Consider the following 19,731-nt stretch of genomic DNA (forward strand, 5'->3'; position numbering starts at 1 on the left):
GAAAGGCTGGTTGGGCAGCTCACAGCGCCCCTGGCTGGTGGAATGGGGGTACTGGCGGACCACAACCCAAGGAGAGAACTTGCATCCCTCCAGGTGGCTCCTTCACCGTGACGCTGGCTCTGTCCTCACAGACGTCTATCCGGATCTCCTTTGGCCTTAGGGAAGCTGGCTGGAGACGTGCGGTAGTTGTCTGCTTCCTGCCCGCCCACCCCAGCTCATCCCAACACTCCCAGGGTTCTTTCCTCTTGCGAGGTCTCAGAATCAGAGGACAAACTGACCTCAAAAGCAATGTGGGTGCAGCTTTTCAAAGTAATGAATCAGGCAGGGCTTCTCACATGTCTGCTGCAGTTCATTTTAAACAGAGATACAAGATATTATTAAATGTATATTTTTAATAAAGCCAATAGTTACTTTACTTATAGGAGCTTTAAAAGTAAGATACAAAATGTAGAGTTCCAGTTTGGAAGCGCTGTAACTATTCACACGATGTCCTGCTGATGCCCGAGCAAGGCGGCCACGCCCGGCCATGCAAAGGACACACACACTCACACACGCACACACATGCGCTTTGGCGAGACCCCTCTGCCGAGCGCAGCACCTGGAATAACCAGTGTTCAGAGCAAGGTGGTGCTGAGAACACAGCACCTGCAAGGAGACCACACAAACAGTTTCACACAGTCTCACAGCCCACAGAGATGCAATTACGAAATGTCCTGCTTAGTCGAGCAAAACAGACTGGAAAGTGACAATTAGCGGTGTCGACGTCACCTGCACTGGGGCGTCAAGGGCTGACCTCTGTCCAGGGTGAGGTCCTTGGGGAGGCACTATTAAAACAAGAGTACTTCAGTATAATAGAACTTGAAATACAAGGGACTGGGGACACGTTACTGAAGGGAACAGAAAACAATCTTACGAGGGAAACAGCCACAAACAACTTCAACAGAGATTAGTGCACACACCGACGGCTAACACAGACAAGGGCCACGCGGGGTGGGCGCAAAGCACGTGCCTGGAAAAGTCTATGTACAAAATAGTTCTCTGTAAACGTGGTGAGGTGAATGTTCGGAACCCGCGGTGAAAGGATCAGAAGTACAGGCAGCAATGGCAACCCCCACAGCACAAAAGACGACACCCGAGCCCTGGGAGCAGCCTGGCAACACAGTGCTAAGAACTCAGATGGCTGGGCTCAGACACCCTAAGGGTCCTCTAGAATTGGTGTGTATACATACATATACGTATATCTTTTTTCTTTTTGGTATTTTTAAATATAAATTTACTTATATCCGTAGAAAAATGAGAACATAAATGTGTTATTACAATCTTCGCTGGAAAAGCTTATGTGGAGTTAGAAAGAATAAACCATTTATTAGTAGTTAACATATATATTAAAATGGTTTAATGATTTAAGAAAATATAAAAAAAATATTAATACTGTCAAACTTTCATACCAGAAAATATTATGGATTTTTCTCAATTAGACTTTTTCAAAGATGAAATATGAAAAATTTAAATAAGTTTTATATAAAGAACTTCTGTAACCTCAATTAATATACAGTGGGATATGTCTATTCTATATAGATATATTTATTATTATTTCTCAATTTAAGCACCATTCAATTCTTCTGGATCCATTCTGGCTGGAAAATATCCTTAAATCCACAGGATGTCATCTATTTAATGGCACATGTTAACTGAAAATGAGGTGGTTTTTTGTTTGTGTTTTTCTAAAGAAAAGACTTTAAATTAATTCCTGTCTACATCGTAATTGGTTTGTCTTGAGCCAGCTCACAAATGTTACTGCAATTTCAAGTGCAGGTGCGTCTGTGCAGCCTCTTGACCACACCCCCACGTTCCGAGACCGTGTCAAAGCCTCTGGCCATGTGTGGATCTGAGGGCAGCAGGTGCAGCCTGACTCTGCACACGGACAGCAGCCAGCTGGCTCATCTCCATGCACCATCAGGAATATGCCTCTGACATCAGTTTTACGATCCTGCTTTTGTAAATCCGGTAAAGACTGCACCCCTTGGGTGCTGCTGGGGTGGCGAGGGGCTGCCCACCCACAGAAAACCCAGGTGATTGCTTCCGATCACAAATATTCTATACTTTGCCCATTTTGTTTAAGCTTAAATAAAGATAGTGTTGAACAAACCTCCGGCCTCTATATTTGTTATCTTAAAATCTTCAATGCATTTGGGGCAGGAGATGTTTTAACTAAAAACCTATATGAAAAATAGCTATAAAATACAGTGACTGGTGTGGTCATCACTCAATGCGTTAAGAAGGGGGAAGGGAGGGTTTCAGAAGAATGGTCAGTTTTGCTCTCAGCCTTTAGGCCTGATGCCTTCCCAACACACACAGTGGGACTACAAACTAGAGAGCTGTGTTTCTCAAAGTGTGGCCTCTGGCCCACCTGCATCAGAATCACCGGAGGAGCTTATTAAGCTCGAAGATCCCCCAGCATCTCCCTGAGGGTCAGAAACCTGTCTCCAGCTGGCCCTCCAGGGGTCCGATGCCTCCAAAGTTTGAGAAGCCAGGCCTTGAAGGCTTGGAGCTGCCAACTACCCCCATCCCCAAGGAGCCCTGCCTGGGACAGGGGTGCACTGGTCCTCTGGGGGGGCTGGTGCCAGCTAGTCAGGGTGGGGATGCTGGCCCCAACAGCTCTGGGCGGGCAGGCCGGCCCTGGGTCAGTACTGGGGCAAGTAGGCCGGCCGGCGCTCAGCCTTCCCGGGGAAGGCCTTGAAGCCCTTGGGCGCTGCCTTGTGGGCTGGTGGGGGCGGAGGCTGCGGTGGGGTCTGCACGTAGGTGAAGGAGGTGGCGCTGCGATCGCTGGTCGCGGCCCACACCGGGGACTGCAGCATCTGCATGGTGTCGTTCCACTGGCTGCCGGGGCCGGCGACTGCGTACAGAGGTGTGCTCGGGCTCGGCAGCGTGCTGGGCACCGGGGAAGGGTGTTGCCAGGGTGCTTTGGGTGGCCACGTTTTGGTTTTGTTATCCTGAGAGACAGAAGAGGGTTCTTAGGGGCATTTCTGGCAGTTCATTGTCTTTTCCCACCTCCCCAGGTCTCTGGTCCTGACGCACACCTAGGAGCCACGTGCGAGCCCCACACCTCCCCAAGGCCCCGGGACAGCCTCGTCCAATCGAACCTGCAAGGACAGAAATGTTCTGTGTCTGCGCCGTTCAACACAGTAGCCACTACCACATATGGCTAGTGTCACTAAGGAACTAAGGAATGTTGCAATTGAAATAGCCACGTGTGGCTGTTGCCTGTCACCGTGGATGGCACAGCCCCAGAGCTTCCTGTAAATCTGGCTCTGAGTCAGCTGAGGTAGTTAAGAACCTGTCATTGCTTTGAAGCCCTCTTAAAACTGAAGCTTTGCAACTTTGCTCATGGTCTGCACCCCAGAGAGCCAGCCCTCCTTGGCCAGAACAGGGCCCACGATACCTGGTTCACGTCCTCCACGGTGCTAAGAAGAGGTGGTGAGGGCAGCGTGCTGGTCTCCTGTTCTCCACTGCTGTGTTTCCTGAAAGAACCCGGAGCTCAGCACGGTGGGCCCCTGCTGTCCCACCCAGCTTGCCTCCCGGGGACACACTGGCCACCTGGCTCTGGTGGCTCTGGGCACTGGTTCTAGGTGGGGAGGCCTCGGTGGGTCGCCAGTGAACGGAGCACTCCCGGAAGCCGCCACAGGCTTGGGGAGGTGGGAGTGGCAGGCGTGAAGACGGGCACTGGCCATTCCCCTGGCTCTGGCTTTTGTGAATTTATTCAACAGATACTGAATGCTTCCCGTGCCCTGGGGAAGTGGGACTTAAAAGACTGTTGGTGTGAATCACAAACATGAAAAATTTCTGTTCTGACGCTGAACGACATAGGCAGGGCGGAGCAGGCTCGGGGCCCAGTAAATCAGTCTGCTCCTGCAGATGGACGGCAGTGTCTGCAGAGGCAGTGCTGCACATCGATGTCTCACTGCCCTCTCCAGTGTCCCTTGTCTAAAACAGACATCTTACATGCTACCCCTGGTCAGTTCCACTCCTCCTGCCTCCTCCTGCCTCGGTTCGCAGCACCCCCTTCATCCAGATGCTCTCAGAGCATCCCTGATTCTTCTCTCTGACACATACCCCACTGCCAATTTCTCACCCTCATTTTGTTCAGTTTTCTGCTCGTCAGAAGCCTCCTTGACCCTTATATCTTTCTTCATAGCACCCAATCCATCCTGACATGTTTGTTTGTTTTAAAGCTTATTTACTTATTTTGAGAGAAAGAGAGTGAGCAGGGAATGGGCAGAGAAAGAGGGAGAGAGAGAGAATCCCAAGCAGGCTCTACCCTGGCAGTGCCTGACTTCGGGCTCCCAACTCATGAACCGTGACATCATGACCTGAGCTGAAACCAAAAGTCGGATGCTCAACTGACTGGGCCACCCAGATGCCCCTCTTTTCTTCTCTCTCTCTCTCTCTTTTTTTTTTTTTTTTTTTTGAGTAAGCACCATGCCCCATGTGGGGCTTGAACTTATGACCCTGAGATCAAGAGTTGCATGTTCCACTGACTGAGCCAGCCACGTATCCCTACTTTTAAAACTTCTCAGACCTGAATATACTCCATTACTATTTTTTTCACCGAAGAAACAGGGTCAGAGAGGGCCAGGCCCTTGTCTGGAGTTGCAAAGCCTGACTAGAACCTGGTTGACCCGGTCCTGCTCCTCCCATAGAAAGGGCTGCCTCTCACACGACACAGTCCAGTATCAGCAGACCAGACCCTGTCTCCAGAACCCTCCCCTGCCTCACACTGGTATTTTTGGCTACCGCTTGCATTAGACTGTTCTGCCAGCAAAACCCAACCCAATGTCAAGTCACCTGGGCTACAAGCCTGCATGGTAGCCAGAGAGGACTCAGCAAGACAGTGGTGGCCGAGGCCCTCTGCCTTTCCCACACCAGGCTGACTGGGGACAATGCGGTTCCCGAGCTTTCCAGAGGAATAAGCTGTGGATCGCATTCTTGTGCCCCTCTGTCCTTTGCACTTGAAAATCTCTTCATACCTTCTCTGCTTGACAGCAGCAACGAGGTCGGGCCCTGAAAACATGGAGAACAAGCTGTCTCCGTTGGCGGAGGACGTCTCATCACTTGAGCTGGCAGAGTCTGCCTGAGCACCCGACCAGCCGCTGTGTAGGCCGTCCCTGAAAGCCAAAGATAGAAGGTGGTCCCGGAGCTCCTGCGGCCGGCCTGGACACCAGCTGGACAGCCCCCAGGCTGGCCGCCCGCCTGCCCCAGCCCTGAAGGAACAGTCTTTATCCTGCATTCATCCAACAACCAGACAGTGGTCTCTCACCTCCCCTCCTAAAAACCCGAGCAGTTCTTCCTGTCCCTTATTTCAAAAGTAACATGTGCTCATCGTTGCCCTGTATTCTTCTCAGAAGACTGTGCTCTGCATAGGAAATTCATTTGAGAGCAACAAGTTGAAATGGTCTTTGGCCGTCTAGACTTATGAACCAGGTGGCAATAAGAGACGTGAAAAGTCAACGTCCGGTTGTCTTTAGGATGAAAATCCCGTTGTCTCACTACACTGGCCTCTGGATCATACACCTTTGCTTTTTGGAGGCTACAAGGGCCACATTCCGTAAATCACATGGGTTCCACGGCCATGCCCATTTCAACATCAAGATCGTGGTAAACATGCAGTTACCTCATAAACACCATTAAATAAGTTCCTCGTTTAGGGCAGAAGAGCACGTGTTGAAAATTATCAATTTATACTGATGATGGTGTTTACAGAGACACATCATGCCACTTGGCATTGTAAGAGTCTGTCACAGAACTCTGACCTCCTGAAGGGTTGACAAGATGTCACTCTCTCATCTGGGGCCTTGGAAATGAACTGCCTGGTAAGAGTGCACAAGGGTCCCACGGGGCTTACCCCAGTCCCAAACTCCGCCTCCCTGACACACGCAGCACTCACCCTTCTGTGAAGAACTCCGGGAAAGGCCAGGTCCGATGGGCATCATCCATGGGTGGCCAGTGGCCCCGGGGGTTGCCTGGGCGGCGACCGTGTTGAACTTGCCTTTTCTGCTGCATTGCCTGGCTCACTCCTGCCACATAGCGTGCAAACTCGGGGTCTGAACCCACTGTGTCAAGACAAAGGGACAAATAGGTTTTGGGGTCACACTGGCCTCTTGTTTCCTTCCCTGCCTCCTGAGGATGTGCTGGTCACACACACAATGAAAAGTGCCAAGGCGCTGCCGGGCTTGTGGCCCAGAGCAGCAGGACTGCCCGGCAGCCCGCCATGGTGAGATGGGCTCTCAGCCACAGGTCTGAAGCTGGGGTGTGGTGTGTGCATAGGGACTGTCAAGAAGGGTTATACCTAGGACAGAGGCAGGCTGACTCTGAACAAAAGACCGAGAACACAAAAGGATCCATGATTAAATGTTAAACACCAGTTACTTTAAAAATTCCCAATGTCTGGTGCTACATACTTAAGAGCTTAGAACATCAGATGATGTCTTCGGCCAACTGATAACCTGATAGTTATCAGAGCATCATGGTCAGTCAGAGATATGTCATTCCCACGCGGCCCAACTCGAATCCAGGATTTTCCTGGATACTGGACGGCAGACCTACTCATTCAGTCTGAAGATAACAAGAGTGGTAATGGAGGAGTTAAAACTTCAGAATGCATTAAGAGGTGACTGGAAACATACCGGACAGAGCCGAGTAAGGATGGGCAGGAGAGAAAACAGCATAAAAGGCATGACAGAAAGCGTCAGACAAGAAGATATGGCAGGAAAGTATCTACGGATCACAAACTGAATAGGCCTCAGCAGTGTATACTTGTCAGCTTTAAGCTGGCAAAGGTACCAGGGCACGATTGCATTACTGGCCTGTCCTCAGGGCACTGCCACAGGACTGCTGCGTGAGACTGCCCTGTGTGCAATGCACAAAGATGCCCACACTGGGGTGGTAGTGCTGGGCCGAAACCAAGGCCCCCTTCTCAGTGAGTCAAACCATGCCACCAGGGGCCAGAGTGTCTGTGCAGGGCGGGGTGTGGGGGGGCACTCTGCTCTCCCAGGCCCTGCCCTAAAGGGTGCCTTCTGAAACTCATCTATCCAGAGGAGTGCCCTTCCTTAATTTGGAGAAAGGGCTATAGAGACCTTATGCTCTCAGGTGGGGTCTGCAGGAAGGTACATAAGGACCTGCAGGTCAGAAAGGAGGAGCCAGAAGCAAAAGCCAGTCAAGTCCTTAGGCTAAAGACATAAAGGCTGCCCAGGCCTCAACAAAGATCAAAGATCTGGCAAAATTCTGCCAAACACCATTTATACTCTGGATTTAATTACATGACTATCAAAAGACGTACCGTTTAACAGCAGCTGAGAAACCATGCTGCACCCACCCCAGTCAGGGGCAACCAGGTAGGCCTGCTCTCCCTGTGCCCCGTGGGCAGGGCTGCCCACATCTACCACCCAAGGACAGCAGGAACAAGCAAGCACGAGCAACGGTATGAGGAATTTTTAGAAGACATAAGAAAACATTTCTTTCCATTAATAGTTAATGCCAGGTTGTTTTAGCAGTGGATCTCCTCTTCCACCGGTTATTTCTATAAATATTTGCTGTAGTTATTTATAATACTTCACAGTATTCTCCTTGTGAATGAGACATATTTTCTATTCTGTATACCTTTTGCTAAATTCGAGAAGACATTAATGGATTTCTCTGTATTTATCTTCCATCCACCTGCCTTACCGACTTGCTTACTAATTTTAGAAGTTTTTTTATTGAGCTTTCTTTTTTTCTAATTCTACTGCCAGCAAAAAGATGGTTTTCTTTTTTTAAATTTGTTTATTTGTTTTTGAGAGAAAGAGAGAGCGTGAGGGAGGGAGGGGCAGAGAGGGGGAGGGGAAAAAGGATCTGTGCCGACAAAAGACAGCCTGACATGGGGCCTGAACTCATGAACTTGAGATCGTGACCTGAGCCAAGGTCGGAAGCTTAACCGACTGAGCCACCCAGATGCCCCCAGAGATGTGCCTTTTAGTGTATCTTTTTCTTTTGCCGTGTTTGCTAGAAAGTCTAAGACAAAGTTATATGCTGTTGGTGGTAATAGCTGTCACCCTGTCTGGGTCATGATTTTAACTGGAATGATTTTGTTTCACTATATAGAGTACTACTTGCTACTGGCTTTTGGAAGTCTTTATATATATATATATTCAAGAAATTTCTTTCTATTCATCTCTTGAGTTTTGTTTTTCTGTGCTTTTCTTTTTGTTTGTTTGTTTGTTTTAAGGAATTACTGGTGTCTTTTTCTAGAGTCTTTACAGCATCTCATTTAACTGGCTGACGCGATGGATTACTCCACGGTAGCAGAGTCCCTAACACTGAACCACTTTCCACCCGTGCAGTAAACCGGGTTTAGTAACAGACACTGTATCAGACACTTCCGACACACTGCTAGGTTGTCTTGCCCCTACCCACATTCATGAAGAGATGACTGCAGTTTGCTTTTTTAACAATCTTTATAAAGTTTTTATGGTGAATCACGTTGGCTTCATAATTATCGTTCCAATCTCTTCCACTGACGGAGATCTAGGCAGGTCTTCCACTTCTGGGTACGATTTTGGTAAATGCGTATTTTATTAGGAAAGAAGTCATTTTCCACTCAGTTTTCAAATATGTTGTCATTGAGTCATATGTAGTAATGTCTTACACTTCTTTCAACCTCTCCTATTTCTGGAATGACAGCTCCTTTCTCTTTCTTAATCTTGTCTCTCTTTGCTCTTACTAAAGCTTATGATAAATTGGTTTGTCTATTTGCTTCAAGAGATTTCTTCTTTTAGATTTTATTTTACAATTTCAACACTACTTTTCTTTTAAACTTAATTAATTATGGCTTTTGGCCTTAATTAGTTCCTCCTCCTAGTCTGTTTTTGTTTGTTGTGAAGTCATGTTTCTAATTTCCCAAGATAACTCTGGTGGTATTTTCAGTGTTCAGGCCAGAAGCCTTATTCTATGAGGCAGGAAGGTACTCCACTACCTCCCATAGGCCCAAGAGTCTAGGCAAAGAAGAGTCACAGAACAGGTTGTGTACTCACAAAGGACCAGCCACCTTGGCTCTCACGAATGGGAGGACCCAGACTGGAGCCTGCTTGAATTATGGGACTTGGAGCTACTCAAGTAACTTCTCTTAGCCTCAATCCCATCCTCCATATAGTGAGAGAAACCTCATTCTCACCACTGTTGCCTATCTTTGCTGGAGGTGCCCCATGATTACCAACCGACAGTGAGAAAGGGTCTTTAAAAGGAAATTAGGTCACTTCCCCCCACAAGTAAGGCTGTGTCAGGCGCTATGAAGTCCTCAGTGATTATATTTATCTGAAAACCCCAAGGGGCAGGGGTGGGTCACATACCTGCAGGATCAAAAGGCAGAATCTCCCCCAACATTCCAAAGACTCCATCACTTTGGTCACGGTTTGGCCAGGTGTTATTTCTAGGTCCCTGTGGCTTCTGCCCCAAAACCTCCGACATCACATTATCCATATAGCTGCTCACCAGACCCAAGCTGTACAAGTCAGAACTGAGATCAGATATGCCAGGCCACTGGCCAAGAGGAGACAGACCTGCTCCAACAGGCTGTGCTGGCTGCTGGGATGAGCCATGTACCCATTTCCCAGGGGCCCGAGGCTGGGGTGGGGGTTGCTGAGGTCCAATGGGTTGGAGCAGGTGTTGGTAGTATTGGAGCTGGGGCTGTTGTTGCTTTGGGGACTGCTGCTGAGCTGCCAGGCCTGGCTGGGGTGTCAGAGGAGTGTGGGCCCCAGCCTGGGGCGGCCGTGGTGGAGGGGGCACCGGCAGTGGTGGCTGCTGTGGCTGCATGGCTCCTGCCTTCTGTTCAGTCACCATGGCTGTGGCAGCAGAATTACGCCTTGTCACCAATGGGGAGCCCTGATGTGACTGGCCCATGTTAAAGCCCGAGAGAAAATCTATCACCTCCTGCATTTCCTGATCGGTTGGTAAGTTCATACCCTTCTCATCCTTGCCATCGTCCCCTTGCAGGAAGTTGTCACGCCTCTCCATGAGAAAACCATTGGCCATTTGATTACCGGGATTCTGAGTGGACTGTGAGGGGTCTGTAGTCCTGGGGAAATTACCAATGTTCAAAATGCTTTGTAACCTTGAATCAATATTGCTGGGCATTTTGGCCTTCTCTTCTGAACACCCAGCTATGAAGATGTTTTTGGAAGGGGTATTTGGGATGGAATAATTTGTGCTGCTGCTGGAGCTGGTACACGAAGCTTTCTTGGTGAACCGGGATGTCAGTTTGGAGAACGTCTTCTGCAGACCACCTGAAGATTTGTTTCCATTCCCAGAAGGCAGGTCAGCCTGATTCCCAAAATCACAGATCTCCCTCTGAAGCTGGATCTGTATGCAGGGTAAAGCTTGCTCCCTATTTAAACAGAGATGTATTAAAAAAAAAAAAAAAAGACAAATATACAGATTGGACAATGAAATGATCTCTACGCATTTAAGGACAAAAACAATCTCTCTAGTTGGTATCAGGTTCCCTTATTTTATAGATAAATAAATGAATACCCAAGGCTTTTAAGTGTATGTAACTTAAGTACTTACTATCCATATTTATGACAAAAAAAAATCTACAGCGTCTAACATGAGGCTGTGCAAAGTACATTTAGATTCTGGCTGGAGGAGTTTGAGCGAAGCCCTCTAACCACAGTACAGAGTGAAGCAAGGGTAGAGCGGGCATGCAAGTGGCAGAGGCCAGCTTTGTGCCTGGAGGACGAAGACGGGGGCTGGGCCAGCAGAGGGACATGGACAAAGCCCCACAGCAGACAGGGTGGGCGAGCGGGACTCAGTGACACTGTGCAGCACTGCTGTCCTTGGAAGTGATTTACAGACAGTGCTAAGAACAGATGGTTGTTACTTCCAAGGTTTTCTGGGCACTTTTTCTAGTACTGAAAGCCCTAGAGTCAGAAAGGGTATGGAGTGGAGGCAGGCGACGGCTGGTGGGACCCCGGACAAGCCACCTCAGTCTCCTGGGCCTCATCGCTCGTGAGTTAAGAAAGGGGGTGCATGGCTAGATGTTTAAGATCCCTACCATTCTAATGTCCATAATTTCCAGAGACAATCTTGTGACTGTCAGCTGCTTTCAGATATAAAGTTGATATAGGACATACGTAAGTTTTCTAAACATTTCTCTGCTCATAAGGTGTAAATGAGTTGGGTTAAAATCCTCTTGATGGGCTTACTCTCGAGTGATAAAACAAATGAAGGCAGACATGTGAAGTAACTGGAGGAGTCTGGGTAAAGGGCAGAGAGCAATTCTTGGTATCACTGCAACTCTTCTGTAAAATCTGAAATCATTCCAAAGTTAGGTTACCAAAAAATTCGCTTTCTCGCCTTACTGACTCACACGCTATCAGCGACGTGAGCACACACGAAGCTGTATGTGGTCATGCTGTCCCTAAGTGCGGGCCTGAATATAAAGCACTTGAGGTGACCGGCGGGGACACCGACCTCCCTGCCCTCCAGCGGTTGAGGTCCAGCACAGCCGTGTAGAGCACGTCCACCAGCCCCAGGGTCTTCTCCGGATCCAGGCTTCTCTGCAGCAGGGACATGGTCGCAGGGTCCTCTTTCAGGCACCTAGGCACGAACCGGGCTGTGTCAGTCTGGGCTACACTTCCCTGAAAAAGTGTTTCAAGCAGGCCTCCTACAAAAGGCTGCCATTTTTACATGCTTTGGGCACCAAATAAAAATTGAGCAACTGAAGAGCACTTCGAGAATGACAAGGCGGACGCTGGAACCCGCTGCCCTGCAAGAGGAGGGGGAGCTCTAGGATCTCCCTGGAGTCTGTTCAGGAGCAAGAGAAGGGTTGGCTGGAGGGGAAACCTTCTGGGGGCCCTAACGCCCTCTCGCTGCCCACCCCGGCCCCGGTCCTGACTTTCTGCCCTACCCTGTGCAGATTCTGTGAGCCAACACAGTATCTGCTCCTTTCCAGAACATCCCTGCTCCCACTTTCTTGTTAGTGCTTCACACCTGCACCCGGGAAACTGCAGGTCCGTGGAGGTAAAACCCTCACCGTCTGCCACCCAGACTCGCTGCAAATTTCAGGTAAGCAACAAACAGCCTTCCCATAAATGAACGTTTTCCAAGATGACCACCTCAGCCCGCGTCCTCTCTCCTCAGACCCTGCCATCCCTGCCGCCATCATCCCTTCTTCCCCATCATGGCTCTCAAGTAACTGAGAAGACACACGAGATGAGGTCTGCTTCCTCTCCTCACCACCACGCACCAGCTCACCTGCCCGTGCCGCCTGCCCCTCCAGTCACGGCGGAACACAAGCCTTGCTCTGCCACAGACTGTCCCTCCAGCCGAGCGAGCACTGCATGCTCTGGACCCTCCTGCTTTCCCAAGGACCCTGCTCACCTAATCGCCCCCTTTGTCCCCATGACATTCCCTTTGGCCAACAAACCAGCCTCACTGACCAGTTTCTTTCTCTTCACCCCACATTCCCCGCCAGACACTGTGAATTTCTCTGCTCCCCTTCTTAGCCAAACACACTGTCTTCTCCTCTTCCTTACCTCATATTCTTTCTTTTTTAAAGTTTATTTATTTATTTTGAGAGAGAGAGAGAGAGAGAGAGAGAGAGAGAGAGAGAGAGAGAGAGAGGCAGAAAGAGAGAGAGAATCCCAGGCAGGTTCCACAATGTCAGCACAGAGCCCGATGCGGGGCTTGATCCTGCAAACTGTGAGACCATGACCTGAGCCGAAATCAAGAATTTAGCCGACTGAGCCACTCAGGCACCCCTTACCTCCTATTCTCCCTTCCCCCCACCACCAATGGGCTTTCATCCCCATAACTACACCAGAATAGCTTTTATCAAATGACTTCGTTCTTGCTAATGTCAAAGGTCAATTGCCTGTCTCCGCCTTACTCAATCTCAGCAACGTTTTGCAATGTTTCTTTCCTCCCGGAGCACTGTCTTCTGTAGCCCGATGACCCCCAAACTTGCTCAACTTTCTTCTCACCTGGCTGGCAGCTCCCTCCTGGTCTCCTCTGCCAACTCTTCCTGCTCCACTTCCCCCACCTCCGCATGGTGGCGAGTCCCAAGTTTTGTCCTTTCTCCCTAGACTGCTGCATCCGGTCCTGCGGCTGTACAGACCACCCTACACTGAGGACTCAAATCTCCTTCATCAGCCGACCTCCTTCTCTCAAACCCCACTCTCCAGTATCTGACTGCACCCTTGACATCTCTCAGGTACATCTAACAGGCAGTCTGGCCAGCACAACGGATTCTTCTCCTCTCCACCAGAAACCACTCTGATTCCTACAGACTTCCTCCATAAGTAAACAACACAGGGACCTACCCCAAACCTACACATCATCTCTGGCTCCCTCACAGCCCATGCCAACCCACCAGCAATTCCCGACAGCTCTTCTTCCAAGACACATTCTGAATCCAAGCCCTTCTCACCACCCCTCTTATTACCGCTCTACTCCAAGAAACCTCCAGCAGCTGTGTCTCAGGACCAACCACCCAGCCGGCCTCCTCTCCTCTATCTACTCCTGTCCCTCCCAGGCCCACTCTCCCACGTAGCCAGAGTGAGCCTCCTATAGCACAAATCAGAACACATGACTTCCCTATTTAAAACCCTCCGGTGGCATTCCATCGTGATTGACATCAAATCTAAATGGCACCTCAGGGGTTTTTGTGACCTGGTCTCTCCTGCCTCTCTGGCCACATCTCTCTTCACTGTCACCTCCACTCACCTTGCCCCAGCCACAAGGCCTCTGCTCGCTCCCTGCATATGTTGGATCTGCCCACGTCTCAGAACCTTTGCTTTTGCTGCCTCTGCCCAGACTGCTCTCCCCTGAGAGCTGCTTCCCACCATTCAGGCCCTCACTGCCCATTCAGGGTACCTCCTCAAAAGAGGCCTCTTCTGAGAGGCAGAACCGGGAAGATGTGGTCTGTCTTCTCCTAAGCACTCTGGGAGTTAAATGGTGAAATCAACCCTTGCGAAGCCATCCTAAGGAGGCAGCGGCACTCTCCAGCATGACTTAGGGCTTGAGAAGAAATACGTCTGTGAGGCTACAAGCCGGCCAGCTTCAGAAATACTGCAAAAGGCAAGCTCTGCCAGTGCCAACCAGACCCTGGCTCTGGGGAGAGAATGTTGGCCAGTGGACCTGGCCAGGGTTCATGTACCTGACTCTCTCAGCCTGGAACTGCTGATTATTAGGACCTACTCGCTCTCTGCTCCCAAGCCACTCCTGGCTGTGATTTGGCTGGTCACATATGTTTGCCCACTAGGAGAGCATCTGCTGCTGGTCATGCAGAAAGAAGTACTACACTTGCTGGTGAGAATAATTTCTCTTTCTGAAAATCAACAAATTGGCACTTTTATCGTATCCATCAGTCTCAAGAGTTGATTACTAATATCTCTTTAAGAGATGAAAGCCATTCTTTTGGTAAATCACACAGACTTGCTCAAAGCCATTCTACTCTGGATAAAAATCCAAGTCTCTCAGGGACCCTGTGCCTCTTCAAGACCACCTCGCACATCTCCAGCCAGGGCAGGTCACCCCCCCCCCCCCCAGGCTTTTGCATTTGCTGTTCCTTCTACCTGGAAGAAACGCTCTCCCATCTGCTCTGTGCACGGCTGGTTCCTCTCAAATACCGCATCTTCAAAGAAGGACCACTCACAAGTGACCTTCTCATCCAAAAGAGCCTCCCTTCTCCCAGCTATTCCAGTTATTCTTCATCATACGACATCATTCTACTCTAATTCCCCTCATACACATGCCGCGGCTTGAACTGAACTCGTAGGCTTGTTAGCTGCCCCTCACACTCCTTCTCATTAACAGGTCAACACTATTAGGGGCAGGGACCCTGTCTGTGTTGCTCATACTTAAATTCCGAGAGCCAGACAGTAGGTATTCAGTAAGTACTTGTTGAAAGAAAGAATGGATGGACACCTTAAATAGGACGATCAATACATCTAAAAAAGGTATTATAAAAGAAACCCTATCTGGCAGTGGGACACTCCATTTTATTAAAAGCAAAGCATATAATAAATTCTTGATTGGCTTTGCTAATAATTTCATTTTTCTGAAGGTGGAGTAAAGCAATCACTTCTGCTTGCATTCTTCTCAACAAGCACATACTTTATACTTTGAAAGAAACAAAAACGTGCATTTTAAAAGACTTTGTATTTTTACCAAAAGCAACCAGCAGAGGGAGCCTCTCCAAGAAATTACAGTCTGTAAGGCCTTTACCGGAGGTGCAATGAATTACAAAGGAAATCAATCATACACGGAGAGTTCTGGAACCAGTGAACTGCAATTAGCCATTTTAGTACTAGTTGTACACCTTGGGGTGGGGAAGGATGTGAATTGGAAAACAAATTCAGGAACACAAAAATCTTATAGACAAGTGAGCTTTCAGTTTATTGTTTGATAGGAATGAAGATGTGTATGTAAGTTAACAGTATGCCATCTCAATAATCAGATAAAAAATTGGAAGGGGGAGGTTTTGGGACATGAAGTGAACTGCCAACTGTGACTTGATTTATCAGCAAGTTCTAAAACTCTGGGCAGAGTCTACCACTGGGCCCTCTCATGTCTGGGAGCAATGGTTTAAATACAAGTCGAATGCATTACCTGGCTCCCATTTTAGTCCCCCTGGGCACCAAGAGTGCCATCACGCCTGACCATGGCCATCTCTTCCTACCTAAATGTCTCAGAAATTTTCTGTATGGTTACTCATTCATATCATAATCTTAATAACAAAAGTCGGCCAACACACGCTCATTTTTGCCATTAATAAAGTTATGATGCTGATCCTTTAGCTGAATTTCTCTGCACATCATCGGGATGAGCCGCCAGACTGTGGAGCTGCTGGCGTCAGATCGCTTCTTTCAAGGCTTCTGACACACTGAGCTGCCCTCCAGAAAGGCTGTGTGATTTATTCACTTTCTGTGCCTGTTTTTGTATGGTCTGGCTCAAACTTTTATTTTTTTATTTTAAAAATGTATTTATTATTCTAAAACAATTTTTCAACACCAGTGGGCAAAATGACATCATACTGTTTCTTTACTCTGCCTCTATTAGGTGAGGTTACACATTTTCTTCATCTATTGTTGATTACCTATTCATGCACCTGTCCATTGTCTTACCGATTTGTAGGAGTTTTAATAAACTAAGGAGAATACTTTATTATCAGTTCATAAATGTAATTAAATAATTAGAAACAAAAATGGCTCAGTCCACCCCCAGGTTGGGAATGGCATGAGCTCAAGATCATCAGGGTTGTTACTGGAACAGACAAAGGAGGAGAAGGAATTTTATGTTCTGTACTTAGTTTTAGAGAAACACTGGTGACTTAGGGAAAATGATGTACTCTGTTCAAAAGCTATGGACTCAGTAACAAAGAGAAGATAATATTGGTCATTATGATCCAGGAGTATATAACATTTTAGTTATACTACTTGTCAGACTATTTTTCAGACACTTTGGCTTCCTTATCATGGACTGATAACCATGACACACGATGTCAACACACCACCATTGCCCGTGTACCTGTGCAAGTAGCAAGACCTGATGCGTCACCTAACACGGGGTTTGTCCAAAGCAAAGCAATGTTTTCAAAGACGTGCAAACTTCAATCATTAGGCTTGTGTTAATATAAGAGTCACGTTACCATGTGGATGGGACTTGAACCACAATTCTGGAGCCCTCTAAACTGATTTGGGGGGCATAGGCTTCTTTATTTTCAATCTGTGCTGTGTCAACTACCACCTAAGAGAGAGTGAGAAAAACAACAATCAGCTTTCAGAGAGGAAAACGGATCGCAAATAAATCCAATACATGAGCCTACTAAAGCTGAGTGACTCTGGCAAGAACTATCCCCATGGCAAGGCAGTTATGCAGAGGCCAGTCAAGAGCCCCATGAAGACAAATGCAAGTAATAAAGATGACTGAAGACAGTAATACTTCAATAAACAGAAACCAAATTCTGAGTGCAAGATGTACTGAACTTTCCAAGCACTTTTAGTACTTTTTGCCAAACTATAAATATGTTAATTAGGAATTATTTTGTTTCCACTTAGTATTTTTTTTTTTTACTTTATGCACTTGAAAGAAATAAGACCGTCATTAAAAATTGAACCACAGCTTCAGAAAAGCCCATTTGTAACGAATGAATACAAGCTAGAAGTGGATGAAGCTCTTTTTTTACAAGATCATTTATCCTCAACCATCAATAAAAACAGAAGTAGTTCAGAAATGTTAAGATGATTCTTCTCTCAATGATTTCTTCTTATTTGGAGGAGAGTCTTCAATATTACATAGGTGATATAGTAGCTAGGTAAGTTCGACAGTTTGACAAAATGACGACTATATTTTCAAATAACTAAAAGAATTTAAGAAAAAATCATAAAGCACTTCAAAAATAATCTGTTACAGGGCACCCGGCTGGCTTGTTCAGTAATCTGACTCTTGATCTCAGGTTGTGTGTGCGTGCCCCATGCGGAGTGTAGAGATTACTTAAAAAAAAAAAAAAAATCTACATCTCTATATATATCTGTTGTATTTCAAAGCCATGCAGAGTTGCTTATTATGATTCCGAACTCAGCCTCTAATGGAGCTGATTTCCACTGCTGTAAACAGATTTCCCACAGCTGGTCTGCAATGTCCTTTGGAAAAGACTTCCTGTCCAAGTAATAGCCATTGTTGGACCAGGCAGGTGTTTCCTCTCTCCTCCCATCTCTAGAACCACAACCTAAAGTTTCTTTGTCTGTCACACACAAAGGTGCCCTGGGAGCAAGGAGTAAGGAACTGGAAGAAGTTTCTGCTCTCTCAATAACCTGGGGCTTTTAATTTTTTTAAAAAAATACATTTTCCCAAAACAGACTGTATGTCTGTCTGCCTTATTTTACCCACTCCTTTCTAGAGAACTTATCCCTATGGCTTTTCTAGTTACAGCTAACATGATCTTTCGGAATGTGGATCAATTTCCTCAAGCCAGTGGGCTCCCACATACTTCAGCAGGGGGTCTCCAGCTTACTCCTTCTCTTCCCGTATTAAGGGCCGGATCCTAAAGGAAGCCTAACTACCCGCTGTGGACAGGCCCTCACCTGGCCCTACACAAGGCAGCACCACCCTGAGCTGGGCCACCTGAGGCCTCACCCACATGAAACGAAAGAACAGCATCCTCCCAACAGCTCCATTTATGACTAAAGTAGGAATTAAAGAAACAGTTTTTTAAATTTTCTTAATCTCTAATTAGCTTCTGTTAACCTCTGACTGAAATGCTGTTATCTTTTCCAAAAGTAGTCATTTAATTCTCGAAAGTGGGATCAAGGTTGTAAGGTTACATGAGTCCCAGGTGCCAAACAAAAAGCTAAGTGGTGACTTCAGAGATTGATCTCTGGATCCCACCTTTGACAAAAGTCACTCTTCTCTCCCAAGGTGAAAAGACTAAACTTATTTCTGAATTGATGTTGTTATTTCATTGTTAAGAAGGAGATAAACAGAGAGCTGGGATACAAAGTGACTGGATGGGGGGGGGCACTGCTTATACCACTGAGGTTTCTTGGAGGAGGCGGTGTTCGAGCTGACATCTGGAAGACGAAAAGATGTCACACATGCAGATTCAGAGGGGAGTCTTCTCAAGTAAGAAGAGCATCAATGGCAAAGGCCCGAGACAGGAAGAAGCTTGGCATGTTCGAGCATCAGAAAGATACCACTGTCGTTCCAGAGTGGGCGAGCTGTGCAGAGAGGCCCTCCCCATCAACCAGCACTCACGGAAGGTTTCTGCACAGGAAACCCGCAACATCACTTTGCAACTAGGTTCCCTGCAAATATGTATTATCAGTCTATACGAGAAAACAAAAAAGGCTTTTTAATGCTGCTGTTCCTCTACCTTCTCCACTTGCTGTAAATGCTGCAGTACTGAAGAACTTTTAAAATTATTCAGTATTTCCACACTTGTGCCCGCACCGCATCCTCCCGTGCGGGAAACACTCTCTGCTCTCTCTCCGGGGCGTCCCACACGCTCACTCACCAGACCAGCCTGGCCGAACAGCAGCTGCACAGCAGTCTTGCAGGCGCCCCGCCACGTGGACGGGCACACCTGGTTCAGTACTTCGGTCACAGGAAGGTCGTCCCTGGGTGTAATTCCATTGTAGCAGCCCGCCTCCTTGATGAGCTGCAACATCGTATGCTACGGGTCGAGAAGATGAGAGTTCACCCCTCAAGATAAAGCTGTACAAGATTCTATAATGTGCTGAAATGAATTTACAAGTACACAATAGTCCTCAAGAAAAGATCACTGTTTCAGTCCCCCCACCCAAATCATGTCATTTTCATTTCTTAGGTAACTGTCATCAGATACCCTCAGAGAATACGGATACGCAGACATTAATACACACACGTGATTTCTATGCTAGCAAAAAATATAGCATTGCATTTGCTGACACAAATTGGCTGAGGAATTTTGAAATTCTGAATTCCTCTAAATAAGGAGACAAAATCATCTGGCAAAAATAAATACCAATGAAAACCTCAACTTTATTTTGGATGACCAAGTGGTCAGGTATGCAGACTCTGGAAACAGACTACATAGCCTCAAATTCCAGTCTACTACTCTGTAGCTGTGTGACCTTGGGCCTCAGTTCCTCTGTCAAATGGAGAAAAGAGCAGTCTCCGTCTCCTGGGTGAGCATTAAACGAGACGATGCATGTGGAGCCC

At 47.5% G+C, this 19,731-nt stretch overlaps 1 protein-coding gene across 2 annotated transcripts in view; it reads right to left on the minus strand.

The window, feature by feature from the left end:
- Positions 1 to 1,044: 1,044 nt before the first annotated feature.
- GARRE1 (granule associated Rac and RHOG effector 1) overlaps positions 1,045 to 19,731 on the minus strand; it is an 82,533-nt gene continuing 63,846 nt past the window's right edge. For both annotated transcript variants that reach the window (XM_047078289.1, XM_047078288.1), the window contains exons 7-14: positions 19,046 to 19,204; positions 16,682 to 16,779; positions 11,503 to 11,628; positions 9,381 to 10,414; positions 5,945 to 6,110; positions 5,028 to 5,165; positions 3,443 to 3,521; positions 1,045 to 2,993 (exon numbers count right to left, since the gene is read on the minus strand). In XM_047078289.1, coding sequence (XP_046934245.1) covers positions 2,685 to 2,993; positions 3,443 to 3,521; positions 5,028 to 5,165; positions 5,945 to 6,110; positions 9,381 to 10,414; positions 11,503 to 11,628; positions 16,682 to 16,779; positions 19,046 to 19,204 — 2,109 coding nt within the window. In that variant the 3' untranslated portion in view covers positions 1,045 to 2,684. The remainder of the gene's footprint in view (positions 2,994 to 3,442; positions 3,522 to 5,027; positions 5,166 to 5,944; positions 6,111 to 9,380; positions 10,415 to 11,502; positions 11,629 to 16,681; positions 16,780 to 19,045; positions 19,205 to 19,731) is intronic.

This window comes from Lynx rufus, unplaced genomic scaffold (genome assembly GCF_022079265.1).
Source record: "Lynx rufus isolate CCGP_SWC_20201006 ecotype Redwood Valley unplaced genomic scaffold, mLynRuf1.p SCAF_16, whole genome shotgun sequence".
NCBI lineage: Eukaryota > Metazoa > Chordata > Mammalia > Carnivora > Felidae > Lynx > Lynx rufus.